We start from the raw sequence: 23,218 nt of genomic DNA, 5'->3' as shown, positions 1-23,218 counted from the left end.
CCCACTCCAGTGTTCTTGCCTGGAGAATCCCAGGGACGGGGGCTGGTGGGCTGCCGTCTGTGGGGTCGCACAGAGTCGGACACGACTGAAGTGACTTAGCAGCAGCAGCATTTGCAATAAATATTCTTTTTTCATAGTACTCTTTATATTTCTACACTTAATCTTTACATATGTCTGTATATGCATATGTGGAGAGAATATGTATTTACAGCATTATCACACAACTTCCTCAGGAGAGGCAATTCTTACCCCTAGAAATTATCTTAACAAGTAAATTCAATAGTTGTAAAAAAATATGACTTTAAAGTATTATTTACCCAACAGAAATAATACTTTGAAAGATAAGCCATTATGGTCGTGTTAGGTTCAGTGGACCCACAGTTCTAAAGTAAGAGGAAACTTGGAGAGTTTTACCCAAATGCCTTATGCATAGTTACATGTAATTATACACATATACTTTGGAACATTCAGAAGTACAGATGTGTTTTTACCATAATCAGTAACAGACTTTGGAGCACGCTGTTCTGTTTCGGTATTTCTCTTCTTGTTCTTGGATTTCCAAGCATGATACACTTTTAGTCGCCTATGAAATTCTTCTCTGCAAGCTGCCAGGAGCTCAATATCTATCAGGTACATAGAACGATTAAAAAAAAAAAAAGCAATTAACATCCTAATTTAGTTCTCTAGCATAATTATTCTTTGGCATAAACATACATATTTTTAAATGAAGGTTTCATTTTTAAATTAACAGTACAAAATCAAAAGTAAACCAATTATTGCCAAAGATGAGTACTTTCATGGTAATACTATTTTTTAATACTTACAGAGCATTTTCTTATGCATAACTACTATCTTATATCTTTACTCCACACAAGAACTCTGGACCAAACAGGTCTTTTATAGATAAGGAACTTGGATCAGAGAGGTTAAGTCATTTGTCCAAGGTCATAGACCAGAATAACAGAATAAGAAGTCACTGTGCTCGAATATAAGCTAGATTTAAAAGCACTACATGTCTTACATTTGTAATTATGCAGATAAACTCAGTGACAAGGGAAAAAACAACAGTGAGGCATCCTGCACAGTTATGACGTCTGAGGTCCTAGTTACAGTTTCCCAAATTCAAATACTATGACTGACACGTGAACACAACTGTGTGGGATCCCCTGGATACAGTATTTTACTCAGTTCTGTTGGAAGAAAAACAGCTTTAAAAAGGAAAAACTCCACTGTCATTTTTCACTCTACATTTATGGGCCAAAATTCTTGCTGGGATAATCCCATGGACAGAGGAGCCTGAAGGGGTATAGTTTACAGAGTTGCAAAGAGTTGGCCACAACTGAAGCAACTGAGCTCAGAGACCAAAAGGGTCTGATACACAGGCATTTAGCTATTACGAATAATGACAGGAGTGCTGTGAGCTGTGCTTAGTCACTCAGTCGTGTCCGACTCTTTGTGACCCCATGGACTGTAGCCCGCCAGGCTCCTCTGTCCGCGGGGATTCTCCAGGCAAGAATACTGGAGTGGGTTGCCATGCCCTCCTCCAAGGGATCTTTCCAACCCAGGGATCGAACCTAGGTCTCCCGCACTGCAGGAGGATTCTTTACTGTCTGAGCTACCAGGAAGCACATGTTAGGAGAGTCAGTCACTGATACAGCCCTAACTGTAACTTCTCTGTGCTCTTCCTCTCTGGCCTGCAAAATCAATTTAACTTAATATCTGTCTTTTAGCTTTGTGAAGAAACTAGGTCTTCACGCAAGGTGTGAGTAAAAAGAGACTGGCTTCAACTAATTTATATGAAAAAAATTCCCACCCCAATCTAGGTATTTACTTGCCAGTTACGGAACCGTCCCACTTTTCATCCTCCTTGTACACTTACCACAAGAAGTATTGATGGTATCTCGGAGTTCTGCGTATTTCCACTTACTAAGATCGTGTTTCTTGGTACCAGCAGCCGCCTTGGTGGCTTGTACAGCAGGGCCTCTGTAATTATTACACATTTTTACATATTGAAACTAGAAACAGAAAATACTGACTAAATAGGCAAGAAAATGAACCTAAGTTTGCAAGCTGGAAACAACTACTGGAAAATATAATTTTTTTATCTTTAATAGATGAGATTAAAAATGGTATACTATGGAATGCCCAGGCAAATTAAAATTTTCTACTGCATCATTTTTGTATTAGATTTTAAATCAGAACTTCTGATTCCAATATTCTAGTACCATGGACTCAGAAGTTCTGATTTAAATATTTTTAAATTTAAAATTTTTAAATAGTTGTTTAAATATTTTACCCATATCTGTTTAAATATTTTAACTCATGGATATATGATCAAGACTTAATACATTTATATATATAGTGTGTATATATATATATTCCTCAAAATCAAAACCACAATGAGGTATTACCTTACACTAGTCAGAACGGCATCATCAAAAAGTCTACAAATAATAAATGCTGGAGAGAATGTGCAAAAAAAGAGAACCCTCCTATGCTGTTGGTGGGAATGTAAATTGGTACAGCCACTATGGAGAACACTATGGAGGTTCCTTAAGAAACTAATGACAGAACTACCATATGATCCTGCAATCCCACTCCTGGGCATATATTGAGAGAAAACCATAACTGGAAAAGATACATGCACCCCACTGTTCATAGCAGAGTTATTTACAACAGCCAGACATAGAAGCAACCCAAATGTCCAGCGACAAATGAATGGATAAAGAGGATGTAGGTATAATTAATAGATACAATGGACTATTACTCAGCCATAAAAATGAATAAAATGCCATTTGCAGCAACATGAATGGACCTAGAGATTACTGTACTAAGTCAGACAGATAAAGACAAATATCAAGTGATATCTCTTATATATGGACTCTAAAAGAAAAAAAAAAAAAGACACAAATGAACTTATTCTCAAGACAGAAAAAGATCACAGACACAAAAAACAAACTTATGGTTGCCAAAGGGGAAAAGCTGGTAGGGAAGGGATCAATTGAGAAGCTGGAATTAACATATACATACTATTATGTATAGAATTAATAGCCAACAATGACCTATTGTATAGCCCAGGAACTAAGCTCAGTATTATGTGATTATGTGACATGAAAGTCGCTCAGTTGTATCTGACTCTTTGCAACCCCAGGGAGCATACAGTCCATGGAATTCTCCAGGCCAGAATACTGGAATGGGTAGATGTTCCCTTCTCCAGGGGATCTTCCCAACCCAGGAGTCGAACCCAGGTTTCCCTCATTGCAGGCAGATTCTTTGCCAGCTGAGCCACCAGGGAAGCCCAGGAATACTGGAGTGGATAGCCCAGCCATGTAGTAAGGGAAAAGAATCTAAAAAAGTATATACGGAACTGCTGTGCTATACACTTACACAATACTGTAAATCTACTATACTTTAATTGAAAATTGTTTTAAAAAATCACATACTTTAAGATCGTTAGAAGCACGTGACGGGTTAAGGGCCAGTCACCTGCAGACTGTTGTAAGCTGCAGATGACCAAGCCCCAACCGTTCCTACTGGCTGATTCTCCCTGAATGTCTGGATATTTACAAGTCCCCAGGGGAGTAGTCCAACTGCCACCCTTTGCATAAGTCTCCAGAAGAGCTGCTGGAGCCTGGAAACTCTTGTGACTTTTGAGTTCAGGTCAAAAGTTTGAAAAGTTCTATAAGCAGATAAAACCACATCTTGGTATTCAGTGAGTAATAATATGACAACCAGTAAATTAAAGGAAAATGGTTGTAGGTCATGAGACAGATAACGGAGATTCCAAAGGGTACAAGTACTATAACATGCCCCAACTGGTAGGAACATTTGAGTGGGAAAATAGAAAGAAATAAAAAATAAAATACATATATTTACAATATAAAAAGTAAAATAATAAATAGTTTAAAAATTAAATGGGATAAGCTGTTTCACAGCAATGCTCCTGAGGGATGACCATGGTATAATGTTCAAAATGACCTCATATTTTCTCAGCATTTTACATTTTGAAAGACAACAGCAAACATGGCAAGCAACCAAGACATAAGACACTTAATGAGACTAATGTTATTTAAAAATGATGCTTGAAAATATGAATCGTCCTTCCTGAAATAAAATTATTCCTTCGGTGCTAAGCTTAAAATTGAAACAAGGTACTTTTGACTCTTCAAAAGGGGTAGTTATGCATTTTTAGAGATTAAAAAGTAGCATACTTCCCTCTACGTACTTAAAAACTGTTAGACCTGACAATTTTTAGTCGCTTATAAGTCAAGTTAAAGAATAATGTGTGCCCGTTTAGTCCTTCCTGCATTTTCATGGTCACAATCTGTTTCAAGTTCACTGCAGAATTTCTTCATAAGCCGTGTAACTGGCCATTCTTCACAGAGCTTTTTGTTCTTAAATGCTTTGCTCAAAACAAGCCAGCTGTGTGTCAGCAAGCTCTCTCTATTACCCTTAACAATAAACTATGCTTTTAACATTATTCAAATATCTGTTTTTTCTTTTCTGCAATCTGAAACCACCATTCAATAAGTTTAACCAAAAAATTATCTTTTCTTCCTAGCTCTTCTACCAGTCTTTTCTAGAAAGGCAGCTCAAATTATGCGGTTTTGCTGTTTTCTTTCCTTTTGAAAGAGAAAGTGATTCTACACAATATACAGCTTTATAGATGGTCAGAATATATATGAGATGTTGATATACATAAGATGTATTTTGATACTTCTAAAAATCACACTGAATTCAAATTATTACTGCTTGAAATATGGTTTTACTGTTACCAACTTTTAATTCATATTACCTCAGAGAAAAATACACCTGCTAAAAAGCATATTCAGCATCCTAAGAAGTACATAAATCAAATTCACTTAAATGCTCCCCCCATCTTTGGAAGTATTAAGATAGAAAATGAAGGTTCACTTTCAACGACCAATTATTTAGACTTCTTATAAAGACAATCATGTGAACAACAGAGTAAGGCAGTGACAAAATTGACTTTGATTTTTTAAAAAAACATTAATTTGAACACTTTCAATTAGCTCTGTAAGTTCAGAATTGAAAGTTAAAAGGTTATTGATTCGTATCCAGGTGATAATGGACCAGATCCTGCTGGGAAGCCCTATCCCTCGGTGGCTCAGCTTTTCCACCCTGGTCTTCCATCCCTGTCCTGTGGTGGGCGGGGGCCTTGGGCCACCCGCTTCCTCACTTCTCTTTCCTTCCCCAGGCAGAGTGGGTCTCAGTCAGGGGGCAGCACCACCCTCAGGGGGCGTTTCAAAGTGTCCCTTCTGTCACAAGGACAGGAAGGGTTCCCCGACTCAGACTGAACTGGTGGGGTCCCAGGTGAGCGCGACAGCACGGGCAACAAGGGACAGTCCTGCCCGAACACCAGTCGTATCCCCACTGAAAAAGGCCAATTTACAGGAGCTCTGTTTGTTTGTTTTTTTTTTTAACCTTTTTCTACGTTAGTGTGGCAAGAGGGCAGAGTGACATAACTTGTACAGGAAATTTACGTGGGAAGAACAGGCTACTCTATGTAACAGGTTCTGGTCCAAGTGATGAAAATACGATTTTGATGTGACACTGATCTCCCCAAATTACACTGCACTAACCTACTCAAAATTTCTGACATCTCTTTCGCCATTTGCTCCCTATAAGAAAAATAATATTACAAGTTATATAAGACAACTATACAAAAGTATAATGAAAATTTCAATAAGATTATTGCTTTCGTAACCATACACTATTATTTTACTTTGCAAAAGTTGGTAATACACTTTTTGTAGCCATAAAATACAACAAAATTTCTGTTTAAATCCAGTTAAAGGTATTTGAACTTCATTTTTGCAGTAGAAACTTTTGGATAATGAGAGCCATGCTTCTGTGATATTTTTATGTATAGAATATAATCAGCATGTTCTACATGCAAACAGGGAACTTGGCGGAATTCAGAATCTGTACAAGGATTTTTGCACTGGGGTTGCTTGGTAAATATTAATTAGGGCATAATGGTGGTACACCAAATGATCTATTTGACTGTGTCAGAGTTTAAATAAGAGTCTGATGTGCTCAAAACTCTAAAATTCTAAATTAAAGCATGCCTAAAAAAATTCAAATGCATCAAGCACTTGTTAAATTAAAGATCAGAAGTGTTCTGACCTTCCAAGGATAAACATTTCCCAAAGGCAAAAACTTACTTTTTTTTTATTAACCAGAAGACTGTAACTTTTCTCAAAATCTGCTTAATGCTGTGTAATGGAAGGTTCATGTAATCATATTCATCAGCTTCATTAGTACTTTATTTTCCTGTTTTGCTCTCTTCCTTCATAATCAATCATTCATTCATTCTATTCATCAGACTCTGGTAACCTCAAAAATCTTATAAATCAGCAAAAATCAAGAGAAAAGAAGATGGTCGTGTTTGCTTCAGGGCTCAGAGCCGGGCCCTGATCATAAAGGAGATCTCATGGCATTTAACTGACTCAAACCAATTTCTTACATCAAGTTGCACTGGTAGATTCATGGTGATTCTATGTATATGTGAAAACATCTGAGTAACTACTATTGTTTTTCTATAGTTGAGAGTCAGCACTTTCATATTAAAACAAATAAAATGTAATGAAGTAAATAATTATAGACTACTGTCTTTTATTTCTCTTTTATGTGTATTATTTAGAGAAAACTATTAAAGTAGGTTGCATCATTTATGAAACATTTGTTATTGGTACCGGGATCCGATAGAGTTAAGAACCTTCACTATAAAGGGTACAGCTGGAGAAATAAAAGCTGTTAAACAAACTTCCAAATTTTATATATATAGCACATATACAAAAATATATGCAAAAAGTATATATTTTATGCATAGAATGTATATGTATATCCCAAAATGTTACTTAGATTCTCTCTGTGGGGAGATTTGCATAACAAAAAGATACACGAGTACCACAGCTAGCAATACATATACAAAACTTCAAATTATGAGCTGTTTTAGGTGTTAGCAGAATAAACTATTACACATACTGAAAGACAGCTATCTGCCATGACTCAAATACTTTAAATATTTTGTTTATTCTTATTTATATCTCTATATCTACTTCTATAAAGACATCAGCAAGGGAAATTAAAAACACATAAAATGGGTGTTAAAGTTTAAACAAAGTTACCAAACACAAAGAAAGAAACCAAATCATAAACTACTGTGACTGAACACCAAAAAGGAGCATTAAACATTTTCCTGGGAAAAATAGTAATGATGATGATAGTAATAATGACATAAAATTTACTTCAATGAGGAAAATATCTCTCCTAAAAAGTATCCACAACCCATTAAAAAAGAGAAAAAAAAGTTTACACGATTAAGTCAACTTTAAAAGGGAAATGACATACGGTGTCATTGTGCGTCTTGTTCCATTAATTCTGCGAAAAGAATACATATAATTTAGTGAATACCATAACCAATTCTGAACTGTGAAAATCTGGATTGTGCCAAATTTGTGTTTCAGTGACTTTGCAAATTGATTTTCAAAACTCCATTATCTCTATTTAACCTATGTATGAGAACACTCAGAATATTAATGTTTTTAAATCTTTGTTACAAATGATTAGAAAAGGATAAACTAAAGGCATTCTGTGAAAATTAAGGAGTGAATATATTATATCTAGATTTTTAAAAATTACTCAGGTGGGGTTTGTGTTCGGTTTTAGTAGAATTTAGAAATGATAATATAAATGTGAAATCATTACTTTGCATCAAGGATCATTAGTGTTATTAAATGAGATCACAATTTGAAATACATTACATACGTAGGAAACAATTCTTACTTAGTTACTGGATGGAAATCCAAGCTGGAAAAGTAACTTGAAATTGTTTACTGCAGCAGAATCTATCTACATATATATTTTTAAATATATCACAGATCCCAAGAACATTTTCATGCCATATATTGAGAACAGAGTTACTTAGGTTCTTACTCATAAACATATTAGAAAGAGTTCAGCGCTAACTAACGTAACATAAACATTCAAAAACTGTTGTAGCCCATGGAGTAAGATAAAATAATCAAACATGGGAAAATACATAGAGAACATCATCCACAATAAAGTGTTAATGCTTGGAGTACAGTGTATAAAATAACCAGGTGGTTCAGAAGTGGAGGAGTTCACAGGAAACCGAGGGTAGGGAAAAGCTTCCTGGAAGACAGCTGGCAGAAAGGACCTGAAGGGACAGTCCAAGAAGGGGACATCATCCCTACAGCTATCCCACAGGAGAACTAAAACTCTTCTGCTGTTCAAGTCATAACTACTTGCGTATCTCCTAATTACCTCGTAGTGATCTCATCACCCAGTTAACGCCGTTTAATTTAAATCATAGGTACCTCATCCCTTATGCTAAAGTTCCTAAATGGTCCACTCTATCCAAGACCACTCACACTGGATGAACTGCATCTTTCTGAGGATGGGAAGGAGTCCACGAATGAGCTAGTATCTTATTCATAGTACACGGAATGACACTGGATAGAGCTAAATATTTCAAATGCTTAAACACAGAGTTAAGCCATAAATACTAACACGGGCTCCATTAAAGAGTTTTTCACTAAAGAGCTTCAGCCTTAATAATGTCAGCTCTGTCAAGTGCGGAACTTCCTCACACACACCATGGCCAGCCTTGGCTCACTGGGAACCCAGCCTAGCCCACTAGCTGGTTATCCACAAAGGCTCCAGACACATCACCAAGAGGCACATGGAAGGAACTGAATTGCAGCTGGGCTGAACCTGCAGTTAAAAAGCCAGTATCAAGCAAACTCACTTAGCTATAGTAAGAATGTTAGTAATTAAGAGCCCAAAGAGTGGCTCCAAACCAATGAGGTCAACAATTATCATAACACATAGGCCTATTCAGTTTATTTAAATATAACTTTCATGTACAATTCAAGCTCCAGAGCTCCCCAATATAATCACTCAGTACAAAACATGCAAAGGCAACTTCACATACCCTTTTCCTTACCTGTCTTTGTTTTCAACTAAATAAAATCTAACTGCCTTGTTCCAATGTAGATCAAATTTTCTACCTTTCACAAGGAAATAGCAACATCTAGTGGTTGTGTTTTAATTATTTTGTCATAAACAGCACTTGGACATTCTGAAAAGTATGGTTACACACAGGCCCGCAATATATATACAACATAGGTACTTATGCATAAAGGAATTCCACAAATGAGTTTTGTTTTTACAAATAAATAGTAATAACGAACGTTTGTACATTCTATATTTTAAAAAATGAATCTGCTATAGTAACACCCTTCCTTCAACTTTTAGCAAGAACTTCTGTATTTCTCTGTTCAGTAGGAAGTTAGACATGGGCAGCAAGGGGAGGCCTGGCTGAAAAGGATGCAATCTGATTTCTAAACTCCATCCCAGGCACACCTAGGAGAGCTCACAGATGCTACAAGATAACCACAGAGACTCTGCAACTCCTGCATAGGCACCCTACTAACACAGTGGATACAAAAGAACCACAGAGGCTTCTCCAAGTAACCTTTGGCCATGAGGAGCCCAGTAAGGGCTGATGAATATTCTACAACTAATCTAACAGACTGAATTATGGGAAGACGTAAGCAACACAGTCCGCTGTTATATAACTTGAAATCGTCAATCGGCCTTGAGGGTATGCCTACTTGCATTCCCTTTCATTGACTGGTGGTGGGTACAAGCCCTACTCTGAACCAGGCTTAACAAAAAGGGGGAGACTGGAAGAATAAAACAGGGAAGCCAAGAGGGGTGGATAGGAAGGATGAGGACTCCCTTGGGAGTGTCTGCTTAAGCTGAAATTGTAACTTGTCTGTTGTTTAACACTTTTTGGTCCATTGTTCCAAATTTTTGTTGCAAGGAGACAGCCAAGGAAGAGAAATAAACTGACTTGACACTTCCACACTCCACACTATTTAGAGATAATTCAGACGCGAGGAGCAAAGTTATTTCCATGTGATTAAGCTGCCTTGTTGGAAGGGTAAATCTTATTTATTCTAAATCACAGTAGGGAAAAGTATGTGTATGTGTAAAATTTCTCAGGGGTTAGGGTATATGATACATTTGAAAAATTTGTAATACATTCCAGCCTCAAATATATTAAGCTGGATTATAACATATTCACCATTTTTATGCCAGTATCTAGTGGCAGATATTTAAAAACTGTCTACCCTTTATACAATATTCTTTGATAGTTTGAGTAGACCAAGATGTTTCCTTTAAGTACTTATGAACTGAAATAGCAGTTTTCATTTTCAACACAGCTTGATGAAATCAACAGTTTCATTGACTTAAGTGTAAAAGTAAATAGAAATAATTTTTAAGTGGCAAATATACCAAGACCTAGGCAACGTGACTTTCCCCCTGCTCCCCTTTCCGTCGAAGGAGAGGCAAGGCGGCAGGTGAGTAACGCAGCAGCGCCCTTCCCCAGGCGGCATCGCCCCGCCCACCCGGGCGCCCCGCCCACCTGCGTGCCCCATCCCGCCCCGCCCCCGGCCCACACGCAGTACCTGCGCAGCGCCGCCGGGTCGGCCTGCGCCTCGTCGCTGATGAGCTCGGCCTCGCTTCGGGCGATACGTAGCGCCAGCTCTCGGTCCCGGCGCTCCTGCTCCAGAACCGCCTGCTGCTGGGTCTCCTCCTCCCGCTGCCGGGCCAGCTGCGCCTCCACCTCTGCCTGCCGGCACAGAAGGCCTTGACGCCGGGCCTCTCTCTCTCTCTGCTCATCCCCCTCACTGTGCACACTTGCTCCATACACGTTTTTCTTTTCATTTTTTTTTAAACTAAGAAATACATACTCTTTAACCAGAAATCTACCATCTTCTCCCCTTCTATATTACAATTAATGTTTCCTCATGCCCCAAAGTAAGAATCCGCCATTCTATCACTAGAATATGAGTCTCCCAAACATCACATCAGTAGCCTTGGTGTGACCTGAATACCAACACCTACACTGCAGATTTCAGGAATTTAAAGTCTTGGTTGTGTTCAGGATAAATCAGAAAGCCAAGACTGACACTCAAAACAGGATTAATTATTCTCAGACATGGATTTTTTTTTTTAAAGATGGTGGCAGTAGTGAGAGTATCTTAATCCTAACCTATTAATATTATCATCTACAAAGTTATAAAATAACATTTTAAAATATTAGATAATTATGTTGTGACTGAATGCTGATCTGACTTTCCCCCTCTGAATGAAGACAAACTAATACCTACTAAACAAGGCACTGTTCTAAATGCTTTAATAGGTATTATCTCATTTAATGCTCACAATTATTATTTATCTCCATTCCAGAAAGAAAACTGTGGCCCACAGTCACTCACTGTAACTCCTGCAATATCACAATTTCTGTCAGTGAGAGGCTGGATTTGAACTCACTTCCCTAGCTCCAAAGTCCCTTCCTATAACCACTTCTGAAACTGCCTTTGCTCGCTAGGATATATCAGTGACAATTTATCTAGTAAATGAAGATCTTCTTTTGTTTTATAGTTTTGCAGATTCTATTTAGTAAGAATTCAGTCTGACTGCCTAGAAAGTACAGACCTGAATACGTTTTTCATCATCTTCTCTTTTCTTTCTTTCTTCTTCTTCTTGTTTTCTCTTTGCTTCCATCTCAAGTTTCCTAAAAAAAAAAAAAAAATTACAAAACTCTTCAAAAATTAACAGAAAATAAGAAACTCTTCAGAATAAATAAATGTTACAAAATGGGAAGTCAAATTAACCTCCTGACTATTACATTATTAACTTATTTTTTGAAAAATAAAATCTAACTTTGATAGCAGCTCTTTAGAAACAAAAGAAATGATTATATTCCATAACCTTTAACATCTCTGGATTAACTTGGTTACTAAGCCTACTTGTAAGGTCTTGATCACACTGCCTCTCCAATTAGACAACTCATATTCCTTCTGTCTGCCTTATTATGGCAAGCTTCCAAAATTTTATCAGTTTTAAAACTGCAAAGAAGTAGTTTTTTCCTAGATTATAAAATAATATGAAAGTCAGTTTCAAAAAGAAGTTAAGAAATCCTCAGGTGTGAGCTTAACCAAAATTCAGATTATAATTAAAATCATTTTATATTATTGTAAAGTGAGCTTACTTTCTCCATTTTCAAACTTCTTCTAAAATTAGTATTTAAATATAAGAATATCACTTTTACAGATAAGAATATTCATTAACCACCGTCAACACTTCAGAGTTCACTATGGCGTCAGTTTCTAATCCAAGGCAACAACATAAATGCCTTACATCCGCCTTTCCTCCTCCTCCTTCCTTCGACGTTGCTCATCTTCTTCACGTCTTTTTCTTTCTTTTTCCATTTCTTCTTGAATGCGCCTCAGCCTTTCTGCTTCTTCCTCCTGCTGCTTTTTCTTCTGCAATGCACTGAGAAGGACCTCTGAGCTTTTAACTAGAGCATCATACTCTTTCTGTATCTGTTCCCTTGTCATCATCGTGGACTTAAAGAAAGAATACAATGGACGTGCACTTAAAAAGTTATCTCTTCTGTTGTACAACAGTTAGAACACACTGAACACCACTCAACTGTACATTTAAAAACTGGTTAAAGTGATAAGTTTAATGGTATGTGTTTCACCACAATTAAGAAAACAAACCACCATGCACATACACAGCAAAACTGAAAAAGCTGGTAAGCAGGAGGCCCATTATCTTTTTATTGCTTAAATATTAAATAATACTTAAAATTTTAAGTTATCTCTATGAACAAAATTTGAGTCTACTTCCTATCAAGTAATCAAGTATCTTTAGAGTATACTGTGCACAAACTAATATACTGTAGTTAAAGTTTATTTTTTAAGATATGATTAATTTTGCCAGAATTTACTACTCTTTAATATTAAGGATCAAATAATACATTGGGAATATTTAAGAAATTATCATTATACCCAAAATTGTTGGATGATTTTCTTAAATGTGGCTGGGTTGATTTTAATTGATTAATACCACATAAACAGGGGTGGCTCTGGACAGATCTGTAAAATCAGCTAAGGCTATCCAAAGCATTTTCAGTTTTCTCTCGACTTCTTTCTCCATTCTTACTCCAAGATTTATCATTATCTGTAGAAAATATCTAAAAGTCTCACTTTAAGATATTGTATCTCACATAACTGCAATGAATTATGAAAGTCAATGAGAAAAACATTGAGGCCCTAAAATATAACAGAAAATGATACAAATAGACGAACATAATCAACAAACAAGCACAAAGAAAAAATTTTCAATCCCACTAGTAATCAAACAAAAATCAAAACCAAAGATGCCCTCTCGCTTTTTTTCTTACAAAATATGGGAGAAAATTAATTGTTATTTCATGAAAGTTAAGTAATTTATGATATAGCCTACATGAAAATAATTTAATAATAGGGACGAGGCAATAACATAATGATAGGAATGTGAAATAAAATGTACCTTATAAGAATGGTGCAAAAATATGTGCATATAAAACAAGACTGAGAGGAATATGCAACAGTATACAGGTGAATGTGTTAGTGTGAGGGGTAAAGAAGCGGGGGAGATTTTCCCCAAATTATTGAGACTATTACTTTTAAAATTTAAAAATTAGTTTCTGAAAGTAGAAAAACATGAAACAAAATAAAACAATTTGCATTAATTTTCTCTCTGTAATGATTTTGCAAAAGCTTACCAAAAGAGTGTAATATTTTAGTTAATATTTTGGAAAAATCTTTCCTAGCAACAAATGAACTGCACAAAAATTTTCTTCACTTTAATTTTTTGCTATGAAAAATTTCAAACACAGAGTAGAGAAAATAATATGACTATCACTTATCACTGAGATGCAACACATCTAACAGTCTGTATTTTTTTTAAAAAAGGACATTTTTCTATAAAATTTCAATATAGTAACAAAAAATATTAAACTGTTTTTAAAAGTCAAAAGTCATTTGGGTTAAAACCACATACCTTAATTTTGGCCATTAAAGCATCAATAGAAATTTCAAGGTCCTTGACCTGTTTATTCATCTCTGGTTTTCCATCTTTCAATGCACTTACTACTTCATTAAATTTATGGAGCCGTTTTTTCAGTGTGCCCACCTTAACCAGGCCATCAATGCTGCAAAGATAATACCGTATCACTTTAATTCTACCATTTAATCATACAAATAGATTTTTCATTTTAATTAAATGCTAAAAATATGACTAAACAGAATACTTCTGTTTTCATGTTATGCGATATATTTTTTTTTAAGGTCTCTTGTTGAGGGTAAAAGAAATCATCAAGTATGGATGTGAATGACATTAATATCTGTCAGTAAGATTTAAGACTTCTATACTTACACTGAAGAATTTGAGAATTCAAACTACAGAAAAACTTTAAAGAGTAATTGCTTTGAAAATGTGTTATAGATGAACAGTTATTCAGACCTCCATGTTTAAAATTTCTAAATTAATAATAAAAGAATCAAATAAGAAATAAAGGTTAAATTTACAGTGATACAGTATAATTCCCACAGATAATCTTGAAAATTATGGTCAAAACATTAATGAGATGTTTTAAAAACAATGTCAATTTGACATTTACTAATAAACTCAAGTCACTAAAATAATCAAAATAAAACAGCTCCTTCCAATCTCTTATATTGTTTACATTTCTCTAGTCTAACCCTTATGGCAGAAAGTGAAGAAGAACTAAAGAGCCTCTTGATGAAAGTGAAAGAGGAGAGTGAAAAGTTGGCTTAAAGCTCAACATTCAGAAAACGAAGATCATGGCATCCGGTCCCATCACTTCATGGCAAATAGATGGGGAAACAGTGGAAACAATGGCTGACTTTATTTTTGGGGGCTCTGAAATCACTGCAGATGGTGACTGCAGCCATGAAATTAAAAGATATTTACTCCTTGGAAGGAACGTTATGACCAACCTAGACAGCATATTAAAAAGCAGAGACACTGCTTTGTCCACAAAGGTCCGTCTAGTCAAGGCTATGATTTTTCCAGTAGTCATGTATGGATGTGAGAGTTGGACTATAGAGAAAGCTGAGTGTCAAAGAATTGATGCTTTTGAACTGTGGTATTGGAGAAGACTCTTGAGAGTCCCTTGGACTGAAAAGAGATCCAACCAGTTCATCCTAAAGGAGATCAGTCCTGGGTGTTCATTGGATGGATTGATGTTGAAGCTGAAATTCCAACACTTTGGCCACCTGATGCAAAGAGCTGACTCCTTGGAAAAGGCCCTGATGCTGGGAAAGATTGAGGGCAGGAGAAAGGGATGACAGAGGATGAGATGGTTGGATGGCATCACCAACTCAATGGACATGAGTTTGGGTAAACTCCGGGAGTTGGTGATGGACAGGGAGGCCTGGTGTGCTGCGGTTCATGGGGTCGCAAAGAGTCGGACACGACTGAACGACTGAAGTGAACTGAACTGAATCTATGCTATTTCAAACCCTTTTACAGAATGAGGCAAGTAATGAATGAATGAGTGAAGAAATTAATTAATTAATATCCAATAAGTAACAGACTAACACATCTTTTTACAAAGAACACGAGGAAAAAGAAAACTCTGAGTACGCAAACTGCTCTTCATTTTGACCTTATAACCATTTTATATTAGGGATAGACAGGTATCTTGGATTCTTTAGACTCTATTCATCTTACCGAGGTTTGTGTCTCCTTTTGCAAAGCCACATTCGAATAGTTTTCTGCATTTTAATGCAGGCTTCAGCTCGATATTTTATTTTGTTTTTCACTAAGGGTAAGAGAAAAATATAATGATAGAAAATTATTTACCTTAAATTAGACTTCCAGTATTTCTAAAAACCACTCATTTCCACAAAGCAATTCTCAAGAAACATAAACATCTTGATGAACGTATTATACCAGACATCAAAATTGGCACAATTCTTTAGTCCCTTAAACTTCTTAAAACAAAAAGCATATCAACTATCTGGCTAAGGGTACAGTTTAAATAAGCTGTTTCCTTGTTACACTACAGTAATGTGTCCCAAACTGTCCTATGCGATACTGGCTTAGGAAATGTTAGAACGTGTGTCTTCTTCCTTTTTTACTGGGTGCACTTTTTTCCACTGCTGCATGTGAGCTCTCTGGCTGCAGCGAGCTGGGGCTATTCTTCACTGTAGCTGCTTCTCAACAGGACAGCGGAGCACAGGATCTAGCTGCCCGGGCGTCGGTGGCTGCAGCGGACTCCGGAGTGCAGACTCAGTAGTGTGGCACATGGGCTCAGCTGCTCCGAGCATGTGGGACCTTCCCAGACCAGGGACTGAACCCGTGTCCCCTGCATTGGCAGGCAGATTCTTAACCACTGTATCACCACGGGAGCCCAACAGGTGTGTCTTGAAAAAAGGATTCACCTGTCAAATGAACTCCGGAAAAGCTATCTGCTATGCCTCCTTCTGAAGATTCACAATGAACATACTGAGTGTGGCCTCTAAGGATCCTACCACAAAGGACTCTACTTAACTTCAGTCACTCAGAATATCCTAGACTAATCTGACCTGGAGACATTCCCCATTAACATCCTGCAACGATTCTGTCTACTTAGTGACTTGACCACTGCACAATACAGTCTACAAAGGAATAGTATAGTAGAAATAATGTTAATAAAATATGTTTTCCATCATAATACAATGTTTAAAGCTGAAAGCATTTAACTATAGTGAAAAGTATGTTCATATTTCAGTTGGAAACTGATGGGGAAACAGCTTCTGTTATCTTTTTTATTATAGTTTTGTTTTTATTTATATTACAATTGACTAACAAGACCTCATGGTTGCATGTTGCTTGTATGGTTCCTTCTCATTAGGTCAAAGGAATTTTTTTTTTTTAATTAGTAAGCAGAAATGTACTGAATCCTTTTCCTGTGCCTCTAGCACTGTTCCAGGTAAGGTAGAAAGTTGGGCGGGGGTTTAAAATTTTAATCAAGTTACTGACAATACTCCCTATGACTAAAGGTTTTGCATAGACCACCACCATCAGGTAACCCGCAATTATTCTGTCCCTCATCCTTGTTTTAGGTCAGAGATAAGTAGTTGTTGTAACATTCTAAGACTTTAGACTTTGCCCTGTATTAAAGAAAAGACATAACCAAAGCCTTTTAATTACAGACTCTGGGAAGATAAGCCTGGGAAGCCAGGGAAACCAGTTTGGGAGCCGCTGAAGTCACTATGCAAGCTGGGGAGAGGGGCTCCACGAAGAGAGTGGCAACAAGGAGCAAAGATGCGCAGTTTGGAGGGTGAATCAGCAGAATTTGGTGACTGGCATGATTTCAGGGACAAGAAAGAAGAGACAATACAGCTGAAATTTTCAGTGTGTATTCTGGTGATGCCATGTGGGTGGAAAGAAAACTTCTGGTTTAAGTCCCAGAGACTGGGGTATCGTGAGGGGAGAGGGGCGCAGAGGAGAGAGGGAAGGAGTCAAGATAGTGAGATAGAATTTTTAGAACAAGATGAAGTTAATTATAATACATGTGATTAAAGAAGCTAAGTATCACACACTCAAGAAAGTGAGAAAGTCCCCAAGTACTAATTTACCACATACTGCATGTAAGGTGTTACGTGAGGAACCAGGGATGCAGCGTGAGTGACACAGTCCCTGTGGCCTGGCTCTCACCACTGAGACAAATTAATAACATTCCACAAACCAGCTCGTTTCCAACATAATTCCAGGTCTGAGAGTGGAAGAAAACACCTACGTTTGATGACGGACAGCGAGCACCATTGGACCTTCTTCCAGCGACTGCAGATTAGCCAGTGGTTGACCCTCTTGACCAGCTCTGCTAAGTGGTCAGGGTCAGACTTCATAATCTGATCAAATTCTGCAAACTGGGAAATCAAATAATTGACTAATAATATCAAAAGACAGATGTGCTTAAACAGACAGCGAGATACAAAATAACCAGAATACAAATCAAAATCTAGCTTTCTGTATGGGGTCACAAGCCCGTTACACAGACATGTCTCAGTGGCGTTTCACAGCAAACCCAGACACACGTGACTGAATTTTGCTGCCCTCTCTTCCTTCCTCCAGGACTTGTTGTGTAGAGGTTACGGGGAGGGTGAGTTACTCATTGCTAGTTAGCAGACTCAATAATAGAAAGAAGGAGAAAAAATCTTAAATGACCATTATAGATGATGGGCAAAAAGGTTTTATGGCGAGAATGAAAAAGAGTCTAATATATCTCTGAACTGGCTCATCCATATTCCCAGATAACTGTACAAGTGAAGGTCAGCTCTATAAAATGGGGTGCCACCAAAACTACCGTGTCTCTCCCAACCCCATCCTTCTTTTGGTCAGAAAGAAGAAACTGTTACTAAGAGACAGACAACACAAATAAAACATCTATTAGGTTATTAAGTCACAAAATGCATTATTTTCACAGTCTACCACCAAATTACATATTGATTTCTATCCTTTACCGAACATCCCACTACCATATATTGAGGATGTCACACACCTATCAAAATAACAGCTTCTTATAATCAAAATTAAAGGTAACAAGGATTAAAGATCTTTGAAAACTTGTCCTGTGCCTGCACTGTGTCCTTCTGACTGATTAATTTTTCTGGAGGCAGATAAAACCAAGTGCCTTCTCTATCAAGCCATAAATCCCTAAAATAGTTATTACAGATCTGAAATAAGAAATGTTGAGTTTCTGATAAATATGTATGATTACAGCTAAGCCAACTATGAATACTTATATATTCATTTTAATTTGCTTCCATTTCTGATAAGAGATGATACAGGTTTTCTGCAGTAAAAATATTCATAGGAAAGGGCATACACTGGTAATGCATTACACAGATTTCATCTCATGCCTCAAAATGTGAAACAGATTTATATATCTGATAAATTTAGCCTTCAAGGCACTAGTGATATTCATGAATGATTTTGCTTAGTCAAACAAGTATAGTTGTCTATTACATAATAATAATTGTGTTTAAAATTATGAAAAAGCAATATTCAATCAATATTAAGGAAGTCAAGAATGGTGAAAACACTATGAATAGACTGTGAATGGGAAGTAAGTATTTCTGCATCGTATGTATTTAGTCATGAAATATTCCATAGCTCAATTCTGTATCATAGCACAAGACCAGTGCAAGGATCTGTAAATGCTAAAACTACGGGTAGCCTAAGAAAACTGTACTAGTACAAAAGTATGCATACAGCCATCCCTTCTATGAGTTGGCAGAAGTCAGCACACACTCCAGTCTAATTTTCTATATGCTATACATCTGTCATGCTCTAACAGATCTCGTTCTCACAAGGAACACTCAAAAGTACTGTGAAACTTTTAATTACTGAAGACCGAATCAATGTTTTAGAAAACCTTTCAACTTGTTTAAAATAGAAGTATTCCTGGTTAACCCTTATTTTAAGTAAAAAATTCAACTGAATAATCCTCTGATTCCAATACTTCCAAAGCTAGAGGGAAAAAAAACAAACAAAACCTCTATAGAGTGCTATACATTGGAAACTTCTCACCAGCGGGAAAATGTTGTGTATGTGTGTCCCATATATATATATATATATATGCATGCTCTAAGCGATTATCTAATTTAAGAATAAAATAAATCACTGAACACTTAAAAATATTCACTGACTCCAACTGTCCATACTAAATATGTTACAGTTGAAAATAAAAATGCATTTACCTTGCCAGGTCTAAAAAATACTTTAGTTAACCCAAACTTGTAGTCGACTTCATTTAAGCCCAAAGCTTTAAAAAGAGCCTGAAAAATAAAAGTTAAATGCCTATTAGGAATTAATAAGAAAGAGTTTATAGCTAATAAATCTCAATTTAGGTAGTATTTATACCTTACAAAATAGTCTTGGATCTAATCTTGCAAGTTTATCTGGCATATACTTTTTATACATGTTGTAGAGTTCGTGAAATGAAGCTCGTGATGGGAAACCGCCTTGCATCAAGTCCAAGACAGACACCATACCTAGATTCATAAACAAACACAAGTTTTACTGCCAATCACCGTACAGAAGTCCAAAGATAATTTGCAAATGATCAAAAAATTTTACAAATTAAAAGGGGTAATTTACAGAAATTATCTGCAATGAAATATTACATAGAAAATATCATACTTACATCATGTTTATGTTCCCACCTTATCCACCACCTAAAAACTACTGCAACCAAATTTCATCTCTAGCCTTTTAAAATATATTCAATGTTGATAATATTTAGTGCTGCTAAGACTGTGAGGGGAAATTACTTTTTAATACACTATTTCTGGAAATAAAAGATGCTTCAGGATTTTCAGAGCAGTGCTACAGAATCTGTCAAATTTAAACACATGCATATTTTCTGTTTTAGTGATGACACAGATTTCTCCAGCAGAAATAAATGAAGATATCTACAAGTGATGTTCATTGTGTCCCTGTGTGTAAGGCAAAATACTAGAAATAAAATAAATTGCAAGAAAATGAAAATAAAGTAAAACTAGCTTGACTATATTTTCTAGAAATAAACTACTGGTCTCTTGAAAATTCAAATGCAGTTTGTATCTATTTTTTCTGCTGGAAACCTTTGGGTCACAGTATAGAAGGCAAAGACCTGCATTTGGCTATTTTCCAAGTTCTGAGATTACTTCTGGAATAAGATTAAGAGTTTCCAAGACGAAGTCAAACATATTTCCTGGTTCTCATCAGTGCTTGAAGCAAATGGAGAAGACAGAAGACTATGTCACTCTAAAGACCTCCATTTCATTCACCTCTCAAAGGAGCTAGTCTACCGGGGTGAAGAGTCTACAGGATGACTATCGACATTCAGTATAACTTCAGTAAATGACTAATTTGAGCCTTGAGTCAGTGTGAGCTTTTCATGGCAGGAACAGCATAAGAAAAGGGTCAACTATTGATAATACCAGGACGTTTGTTTATAAAAAGACGTGGATTTCAGTCTACAGGACTATTTAAATCAATGAAGAAAATAAGATTATTCAATAAAAAGTGTTAGGACAAAAGGTTAGACATAAGGAAAACAAAGATAACATCAGATCTGTGCCTCACTCCTTATAACCAAAATAAATTTCTGCTGGTCAAAAATTTAAATTGGCAAAATAAAATTATAAAGTATTCTTAAATGGGTAGGTTTTTATTTTAAAATAATCTCACTGGAAAGAGAGGCTCTCTAGGCAATCAGATTGAATTTTAATCTGACTGGCAAAGGTGTAAAACCCCAATAATACTTAGTAGGAAAACACGCATGTACATTCTTAGTGGGAGAGTAAACCAGTGTCACGGTTTCAGACGGCAATTTGGAATAAGCATTATATTATTAATATTAAATGGTAATAACAGTATCACTTTGATGATTTTTCACTTCTATGAATCTATCCTACAACTTGTCACATATGTGGGCAAAGATACACATCAATTCACTGGGTCATTGCTAGTAAAACAAAACACAGAAATAACTTAAATAATCAAATTATACTACAATCATATGAAAGATTATGATATATTAATTAAAAATAATAGGGCAGAGCTTTAGCAAGTATAAAAAATATGCTCAAGGCACAGTTAAATGGTCACCTTTTTGAAGTGAGACTTCTTTTTACTTATATTATTCTGTACCATTTAATTTTTGTTATAGTGAACATATATAACTATTATAATTTTCAATATAATTATATAATATATACAATATATAATTAATATTTACTACTATATAACATGTTATATATTATCATAAAATAAAGTTTAATTCTAAATTAAATATAATATTAAATTTAACTTAATATAATGGAACACATAAAGGCAGTTGTTCTTATGGAAAGAAATTTCCAGAACTAGATTGAGGCTCTGGCTCTGTTTGGAGAAATAAAAGTAAGGTTTAATTGGGACTGTCAGAATTGTTGCCCATGTACATCAAATAAAGAAGCACCCTTAGAAGTGTGAGCGTCGTCTGAGTCCCTTGGCTTGCCCTACCACTGCAGACAACATAGGAAGCGGCTCACAGAAGTTCATTAAGAATTTCATGGAGCTTAACAAATTACCAAGTCTGTGGTTGCTTTCTCCACACTTGAAGCTAATTTACTCTAAAGATATTGTGAGGCTTAAAAATATAAGAATCACCCAACCAAGTACCCTTCCTTCTAGAGATTCCCATGCCCAGCTTTTCCTCAGGGGAGTCAAGTGAGGCACCTCCTGGCACAGTCCCGGCTGGCCATCCCCAGAACCCTCTCTGCTGCCATGCACGGAGCACAGCCCCCACGTTACAGGAAGACCTGCCTTCTCTTCCTTTCCGCTACTTTCCTGGGGCTGGCTGATCAGAAGATAGTCCCTTTAGTAAAAGCTGTCCTAAATTAATTATTCTCCTTAAATTGGGAAAAAAATAGAAATGGAAAGGCAAAGGAGAATTCCAATCTTAGATGTCTTTATTTTAAAAGCGTCACAACTATTTTTATTTCTACGTTATTGATAAATTTTTTTGCTTTTTCTCATTACCTAGTCATACAATTACCAATTCTAAGCCATTTTACTGCAATTATTAAAAAAAATCAAACCAGTATGAATTGGTGGCATCTATTAAACTGCCAACATATCTTGTTAAAATGAACTGCTTACTGAAAGAGGAATCCCAGCTAAGGCATGAGTGAGCCCACATTCTGCTAATCTAATAGTGCATAGTGCAAATCTAAACACACTTGACTTGCCAGGACACTGGATGCTCAGTAGGAAGTAAACGATATTACGTTAGGCTAACCGAATCCTACAGAGAAATTTAAATGAGGAAAATAACCAGACTCCAGGCAAAAATGATCTGAAGAAAACATTACAAAAACACAACTATACATATGTAGGAGTTAAACAGACATCATTTATTTAACCTTCTGGTGGTGGTGGTTTGGTCACTAAGTTGTGTCCAACTCTTGCGACCCCATAGGCTGTAGCCCACCAGGCTCCTCTGTCCATGGGATTTCTCTGGCAAGAATACTAGAGTGGGTTGCCATATTTAACTTTCTAGTATTTGCTAAAATCAGTCAAGAATAAATCTTTATTTCCTAGCCTGTGTATTTCCTTCAACACATGTTTACTAAATCTAGTATATGCTTTGCACTGCCAGGAAGCAGGAACATGCATACAAGTCAGAACGGTTTCTGCTCTCAGGAGTTTACAGATGAGAGAAAGGAGAAATTAAATAAAATCTGTGACTTTGAAATGAAAGTGCTTGGCACCCTTTACTCGG

The 23,218-nt window shown here is 36.4% G+C and overlaps 1 protein-coding gene across 6 annotated transcripts in view; it reads right to left on the bottom strand.

Moving 5' to 3' along the window:
• MYO6 (myosin VI) overlaps window positions 1-23,218 on the bottom strand; it is a 100,145-nt gene that overhangs the window by 7,427 nt on the left and 69,500 nt on the right. For 3 of the 6 annotated variants that reach the window (XM_068985499.1, XM_068985497.1, XM_068985500.1), the window contains exons 20-29: window positions 19,831-19,961; window positions 19,668-19,745; window positions 17,705-17,834; window positions 15,652-15,742; window positions 13,957-14,107; window positions 12,265-12,473; window positions 11,560-11,638; window positions 10,527-10,690; window positions 1,880-1,983; window positions 492-623 (exon numbers count right to left, since the gene is read on the bottom strand). In XM_068985499.1, coding sequence (XP_068841600.1) covers window positions 492-623; window positions 1,880-1,983; window positions 10,527-10,690; window positions 11,560-11,638; window positions 12,265-12,473; window positions 13,957-14,107; window positions 15,652-15,742; window positions 17,705-17,834; window positions 19,668-19,745; window positions 19,831-19,961 — 1,269 coding nt within the window. Of the gene's footprint in view, window positions 1-491; window positions 624-1,879; window positions 1,984-5,603; window positions 5,643-7,377; window positions 7,408-7,812; window positions 7,837-10,526; window positions 10,691-11,559; window positions 11,639-12,264; window positions 12,474-13,956; window positions 14,108-15,651; window positions 15,743-17,704; window positions 17,835-19,667; window positions 19,746-19,830; window positions 19,962-23,218 lie in introns of all 6 variants that reach the window. The other 3 variants (XM_068985496.1, XM_068985495.1, XM_068985498.1) reach the window with 2 other exon arrangements.

This window comes from Capricornis sumatraensis, chromosome 13 (genome assembly GCF_032405125.1).
Source record: "Capricornis sumatraensis isolate serow.1 chromosome 13, serow.2, whole genome shotgun sequence".
Lineage (NCBI taxonomy): Eukaryota > Metazoa > Chordata > Mammalia > Artiodactyla > Bovidae > Capricornis > Capricornis sumatraensis.
This window is presented reverse-complemented; position numbering and strand designations above follow the sequence as displayed.